General features: G+C 37.1%; 1 protein-coding gene across 1 annotated transcript; it reads right to left on the bottom strand.

The window, feature by feature from the left end:
- Positions 1-6,156: 6,156 nt before the first annotated feature.
- LOC131422842 (olfactory receptor 2AJ1-like) lies at positions 6,157-7,194 on the bottom strand. The gene has a single exon (XM_058570441.1). The coding sequence runs from the start codon at positions 7,192-7,194 to the stop codon at positions 6,157-6,159; it is 1,038 nt and encodes a 345-aa protein (XP_058426424.1).
- Positions 7,195-7,397: the final 203 nt, after the last annotated feature.

Below are 7,397 nucleotides of genomic sequence, written 5' to 3'. Positions count from 1 at the left end.
GCTGAGGGTAACCCCCAGCCCTTACCAATCAGGAAGACTTACCAGCTGCATAGCCCAGCAGCACTTGAGCAGAGAGCCTAAAAAGTGGCTCTGCCCGTCTCCAGAGGCAGCCAGTGGCCCTGTCTGGCCAGGAAGCTTGATGTGAAGTTCTGCCTGATTTGCTCCAAAACAACAAGCCTTGCTAGGCTTGGGGCATGTTCTGTGGTCCCACCCTGGCAAATAAGCTAACTGGTAGCCCAACTCACTGAGGGATACAGTCTTCAGCCTGCCTGACTAGAAAACCTAACCAGAACATCCAGGGAGCTAGGTAGCCCATTCTACAGCCCTGCTTACAGTGGCACATGAGCAGAGAACCCAACCAGCCACTCTGCTTATCTGTAGAGCAAAACTTGTGGCCCTCTCTGGTCAGGAAACTTAGTGCACAGTTTTGCCAGATTAAGTTCCCAAAAAAAGATCCATGCCATCTGTGGAGCTCATTTTGCCACCCACCCTGCCCCGGCAGTAAAACTAATTCATAATGCTTCCTACTGCTGGGTATAGTACTTAGTCATGCTTGACAAGGAAACCTGACCAGAGAATTCAGGCAAATGAAGAAATAAAAAACATAAAACATCTGAACAGACCAATAACAAGTAAGGAGATTGAATCAAAAATCAAAAATCTCTCAACACGAAAAGCCCTAGTAAGTTGTATGTTTTTAAGAATGTATCCATTTCTACTAGGGTGTCCAATTTGTTGACATATAGTTCATAGTGGTATCTTATGATACTTTGTAGTTTTGGGGTATCAATTGTAATGTCTGCTCTTTCATTTATAATTTTATTGATTTTGGTCCTCTGTTTTCTTGTTAGCCTATCTAGAGGTTTGTCAATTTTTTTTATCTTTTCAAAGAATCAACTCTCAGTTTGGTAATCTTTTCTTTTACTCTTCGTTATTGCATTTATTTCTGCTCTAATCTTTATTATTTATTTCCTTCTGCTAATTTTGGGCTTAGTTTTTTCTTCTTCTTTTAGTTCATTTAGGTGAACAGTTAGGTTATTTGAGATCTTTCTATTTTCTTGATGTGTGTGTTTATAGGCATAACTTCCCTCCCAAAATTGCTTAGAATGCATTTCATAAGTTATAGTATGTTGTGTTTCCATTTTTATTTGTCTCAAGATACTTTTTTGCTTCCCTTTTAATATCCTGTTTGATCAGCAGTGTGTTGTTTAATTTCCATGTATTCATGGATTTTCCATCGTTCCTCCTGTATTGATTTCTAGTTTCATACCATAGTGGTCTCAAAAGATACTTGATATAAATTCTATCTTGAATTTGTTTAGGCTTGTTTAGTGGTGTTGTATGTGACTTATCCTATAAAATGTTCCATGTGTACTTCAGAAGAATTTGTTTTCTGTTTTTGTTGGATAGAATGTTCTGTATATGACCATTAGGTCCATTTGGTCTAAAGTGTTGCTCAAATTTGCTGTTTCCTTATTGATTCTCTGTCTAGGTAATCTATCTATTGTTGAGAGTGGGGTATAAAATTCCCCAACTATAATTGTATTGCTGATTATTTCCCCCCCTTTTTTTTTGTATTTGCTTTATATATTTAGGTGCTCCAATGTTGGAAGGATAAATATTTACGATTGTTATATTTTCTTGAGGGATTGATCCCTTTATTATTATATAATGACCTCATTTGTCTCTCTTTTTTTTTTTTTTTTTACCATTTTTAGCTTAAAATCTATTGTGTCTGATATAAGCAATGACACCTCTGCTTTTTATTTTTTGGATGCCAGTTGTATGACATACCTTTTATGTTTTCATTCATTCTCAATCCAAATGCATCTTTAAAGCTAAAGAGAGTCTCTTGAAGGCATCGCACATTGGATCTTGTTTTTTTGTTGTTGTTCAACCGTTTAATGTCTTTTGATTGAAAAATTTAATCCATTTATGTTTACTGTAATTATTAATAGGTCAGTACATAATATTGCCATTTTATTGTTGTTTGGCTGTTCTTAGATCCATTGTTTCTTGCTTCCTATTTTACTGTCTTCTTGTGTAATTTGATAACTTTTTGTAGTAGTGTGCTTTGTTTCTTTATCAGAATCTTTTGTGTAACTACTACAAGTGTTTTCCTCTGTGGTTACTATGAGGCTTACATAAAATATATTTGTAACACTCTATTTTAAGCTGATAACAACTCAACTTTGATAACAGCATTCAAAGACTTTACACTTTCTTTTGTCTCCTAACGTTTTAGATTATTGATGTTAAAATATACATATATCTTTATGTTGTGCATCCAATAATAAATGATTGTAATCATTGTTATGTTTTAATAAGTTTGATTTTTAGCTTTGAAATAGAGTTGTTAGTGTATAACATGCCACCTTTACAATATTAGAAAATCTGACTTTGCCATATATTTATCCTTAATAGTGAGTTTAACATCTACTTTCATATGCTTTTGCAATGTTAATTGAAATACTTTTATTTCTGCTAGAAGAATTCCCTATAGAATTTCTTGTAAGGCAACCCCAGTGACAATAAATTTCCTGAGCTTTTGTTTGTCAGGAAGATCTTTTTCTTGTCTTCATTTCTGCAGGATAGTTATGCAGAGTATAATATTCTCATATTGGAATGGCTCATTGGGCCTTCTGAATCTGGATTTACGTTTCTTTCCCCAGGTTTGGGAACTTGTCAGCCCTTATTGCTTTAAATATATTTCCTGTCCCTTTCTCTTTCTCTTCTCCTTCTGGGATTCCCATAATGTGCATATTGTTTTTCTTTATAGTATCCTGTATGTCCAGTAGGCTTTTTTCACTACTTTTCATTGTTTTTCTTTTTGCTCTTCTGACAGAATTATTTTAAATGCCCTGTCTTCTAGGTCATTGACGTTTTATTCTGCATGGTTGAGTCTGATATTGAAGCTCTCTATTGAATTCTTCAGTTTAGTCATTGTATTCTTCAGCTCTAGAATTTCTGTTTTTTTATGGTTTCTATTCCTTTGTTGGACTTCTCATTTGTTCATGCATTGTTTTCTTAATATTGTTTAGCTGTCTGTGTGTCCTTGTAGTTCACTGAACTTCTTTAAGAGCATTATTTTGAATTCTTTGTCAGACAGTTTACAGATTTCTAAATTTTTTAGGGTCAGTTATTGGAGCTTTATTAGTTTACTTTTGTGGTGTCACATTTACTGTTACTTTGTGATCTTTGATTCCTAACATTGATATCTGTGCATTGGAGTAGAAATTTCCTCTTCTACACTTTACTGGTTTGTTTTGGCAAAGATAGTCCTTCACAAGTCAGCTCAGTCTGAAGTTCTAGATGGGCCATCTGGTAGCATTTTTGGTATGGTGGAGCTTGCTATCAGGGTCTATTTTGAGTTGAGGCCACCGCCTCAGTTTGAGTTGAGAGGATGTTGCTGGCTAGGAACAATTGGATAGGACCACTGGCTTGGTTTCCTGTCTGAATGTGGCTGTAGGAAGAGCACCATGGTTTCCTGGATTCCCTAGTCAGGCTTCCTTGTTGGGCATGACTGGGTATATATTCAGCAGTAAGCAATACTCTAAATTAGCTTCCTTGCTTGGCTGAGGGGTACTAACCAGGCTCCAAGGCAAGCAAGACTCATTTTTTGAGGTTCCTATTCAGGCAGAATTGTCCACCCAGCACCCTGGCCAGACAGGGTCCCCAGATTGGCTCAGCAGATGAGCATAGTTAATAGCCAAGCTCTCTACTCAAGTGCTATTGGGCCATGCAGCTTCCTGGGTGCTCTGGCCAGGTTTCTTAGTTGGAGGGGGGCTGAGGGCTGCACCATACATAAGACAAGGCTGTGAATTAACTTCTGATCCTGGGTAGAGTGGTAGAATAGGCTCCAAAGCCAGAAAGACTTGTTTGTGGTCTGAAATCAGGCAGAACTGCACACCAAGTTCCCTGGATAGACAGAGCCACAATTCTAGCTCTTTATTCAGGCAGTGCCATAGGCTAGGCTCTCAGCTTGAATGCTATTGGGCTACACAGATTTCCAGGTACTCCCGCCAGGCTTCTTTGTCATGTAGGGTCAACGAGATACATTCAGCAGTAGGTAGGGCTATGAATGTTTCCCTAAATGGACAGGGTGGCAGAACAGGCTTCAAGGTCAGCAAGGCTCACTTTTGGGGACCCAAATCAGGTCGAAATGCCCATAGAGTTGCCCGATCAGACAGAGCCACCATCTATCTCTGCAGAAGTGCAAAGCCACTGGTTAGCATTTATACTTATGCACCACTGTGAGTAAGAACTCAGTTTGCCAAGATCAAAGTGCTAATTGCTGTAAGTCTCACTTCTCAGCTCCATCACAAGCTGATCTCCAGTGGTCAAGCCCTGCAGATTGCCTCCACAATCTTCATGAGGTAAGATTGAGTGGCCCTGCTGATAAGAGACCCACAATACTGGGGGAGATACATGTCTACTTTGGGCTCTCTTTTTCCCACTGAGAAAACCACATGCCCAGGAGGTCCTCTCAGCGTGGTGCCATATCAGCCTGGGGGAGGGCCAAAGTGATCAGAGTGTAGACTTTCATCTCACCCTTCTAATGCAGTCTTTTCCAGTCTCTGTGTTTCAGGGTGGTGCTTCCACCATCATATTCCGGATTCTTCACAATATTGTCTTGTCTGTGGATAGTTGCTAGTTGGTCTTGTGAAGTGTCCTAAAGTCAGGAATAACTATGTCACAATTTTGATGATGTCATGTCCCCCCTGCTTAGAGTCCCTAAAAAGTGGGGTGAAGGTGATGTAGGTTAGAGATCAGGGAAAACATAAAAGTGTTTATTCTAGCTTGTACTTACTGGGATATAAAATGTATCAGTAAGTTTGTATCAAATGAGTCAATATGTTTTATTTTCATTTTTCCCAATGATAATATGTGTTATTCTTTAGTTTGGAATATTTTTTTTCTAAATTTCCTGTAACCTACCTTATAACCACTTCCTTAGAGAGAAAACTTCAGCATTGAAAAAATAGTTGAATGTCAATTTTGGATAGGATACGCATTTTGGAATCCAAACATCAAATTTTAAATGGAAAATTAAATCATATTGATGATTCATACTTGCCTCATATTTAGTCACTGATGGAAATATTATAAAATATGAAATACAAAGATGTAAATGTAGTGCCTTTCTCAAGAAGTCCACCATAAGAAAAGTAGACAATGAGATCATTATGATATGGTTAGAGATACTCATGAGTGCATTGTGTTCAAGGAGAAGGGCATCTAATTTTGCCATGGCTGGCTACAGAGAAATGGAAAAGGATGTAGAGTAAGCAGATATAAGGAGGCAACACTATGGAAGATGTGAAAACTAGGTGGAGACCTTGGAGGTGACTCAATTTTAGAGTTACGCAAATATGTGAGAATATCCCAGGCAAGTTAAAATCATAGGAACATTCAACCCAACATTGTAAATATTCAATCTTTACTTAAAGAAAAAATGAGTAACTACAGTTCACTAAATATAGAGAAAGAAGGTTACTAAGGTACAACAATCATTCTATTAAAGAGAAATTCAGCTCTGATCTCACATTTCCATTTCACTAAAAAATAAAACAATACAAACAAGAATGCAACAAAGTGAAAAGTTAACTAGAACCATTTTTCTTGAAAACCGTCTTTCTTATGCTGACTCCCATAGATGACCTCCTCTCTAACATTACACCACTACTTACTTAACACAACTCAGCAAGTGATTTTTTGATCTACATTCAATAGTCTTCATGGTAGACATACTGATAAATACAGTAGTCTCTCCATTATAAAAAATAATTATAATCATATTATCATGGCTAATTACATTGACATCCTAGATACCTGCCTGGCTCTTTGTTGTCCTTAAGTATAATTTTACTACATTTCACAAAAATACAGATAATTTTATGGAAACACATTTGTAATATAACATGTGTGTAATTGTATTAAAAAAACGATTCTTACAATTTTTTAAAATTTTAGTGGGAAGAAGCTAGAAGACATGGGTCATCATTTACTTTTTATAAGGGCCTTGGGTGATTATAATTAAGATCCAGAGGGAACAATACATTATATGAGGTATGTATTTACAAAAACAACCACATGTGACAACTTTATTAAGAGTTTGGAAATATCCACTTCTTTCCATACTTAGAGAGATAGAGACTACGATTTTCTTCTCAGGAGAAACCAATAATGCAATTCTTTTAGGTATTGAATACAGAAATATGTACGACACACACTCCAAGTATTTTTTCCAATATTTTTATGTGGAAAGATATTTTGGAGCATATTTTTCATTGCCACCAAAACATCTTTATTTCTAAAGCTGTAAATAATTGGGTTGAGTGTGGGAGTGAGGACAGTATAGAATATGGCCAGGAACTTATCTTGGCCTGGAGTGTGGTATGACTTAGGTCTCATGTATGTGAAAATAAATGGCCCATAGTACATTATGACCACAACCATGTGGCAAAAGCAGGTGAAAAATGACTTTTTCTGTGCTTCAGATGATTTCATTTGGAGGACAGTAAGGAGAACTTGGACATAAGAAGCAAAAATTAGGGAGAAAGGGATGAGCAGGAAAATGATGCCACTTACGTAAACTCCTAGTTCGTAGTGTGTTGTGTCCATACAGGACAATTTCAACATTGCAGGGATTTCACAGAAAAAGTGATCAATAGCTCTTGAGCCACAGAAAGGAAGATGGAGTGTGTAAGCCGTGTGAACTATGGAGTTGACAGTCCCAATAAGCCAGGACCCTGTAGCCATGAGAATGCTGAAATAGTCATTCATAAGAATGGGATAGTGCAATGGGTGACGGATGGCTATATAGCGATCATAGGACATTACTGCCAGGAGAAGGCACTCACCACCCAAGAGGGTGAGGGATAGAAATACCTGGAAGCCACAACCAGCAAAAGAAATAGTTCTGTTGCCTGATAGAAAGTCAGTGACCATTTTGGGAACAATATTGGAAATATGTAAGATATCCATAAAAGAGAGATGGATGAGCAGGAAATACATTGGAGTATGAAGTCGTGGGTCCCTGTGGATGAGGAGAATCATGACAGTATTTTCTGTTATGGTCATAATAAAAATAATTAATATAAAAGAAAAGAAAAGCAGACTTGTTTGGGAAGAAGAGAACAGTCCCAACAGAATGAAGTCACTGCTGTAAGTCTGATTCTCATGTCCCATCATGAATTTTCTTATGTTACCTAAAAAATAAAAATATAAATAAATAAGAGCCAATTAGAAAAGGAAGAAAAAGTACTATAAGTCTCAAACTCATTTCCATATATCTGCATAATAAAAGAGAGTTAGTGATGCATAGTTTGCCATCAAAGTCAAATGACTCTCAACAAGCTTTTGAAGTGGGCATGTTTTACAAGATGAGCATTTAT

This window comes from Diceros bicornis, chromosome 3 (genome assembly GCF_020826845.1).
Source record: "Diceros bicornis minor isolate mBicDic1 chromosome 3, mDicBic1.mat.cur, whole genome shotgun sequence".
Classification (NCBI taxonomy): domain Eukaryota; kingdom Metazoa; phylum Chordata; class Mammalia; order Perissodactyla; family Rhinocerotidae; genus Diceros; species Diceros bicornis.
Note: the sequence above shows the minus strand (reverse complement) of the source record. Positions and strands in the feature narration are given on the sequence as shown.

Excerpts from the sequence above, each read along its gene's own strand:
- LOC131422842 (XM_058570441.1), bottom strand. The coding sequence starts at position 7,194 with ATGATGGGACATGAGAATCAGACTTACAGCAGTGACTTCATTCTGTTG.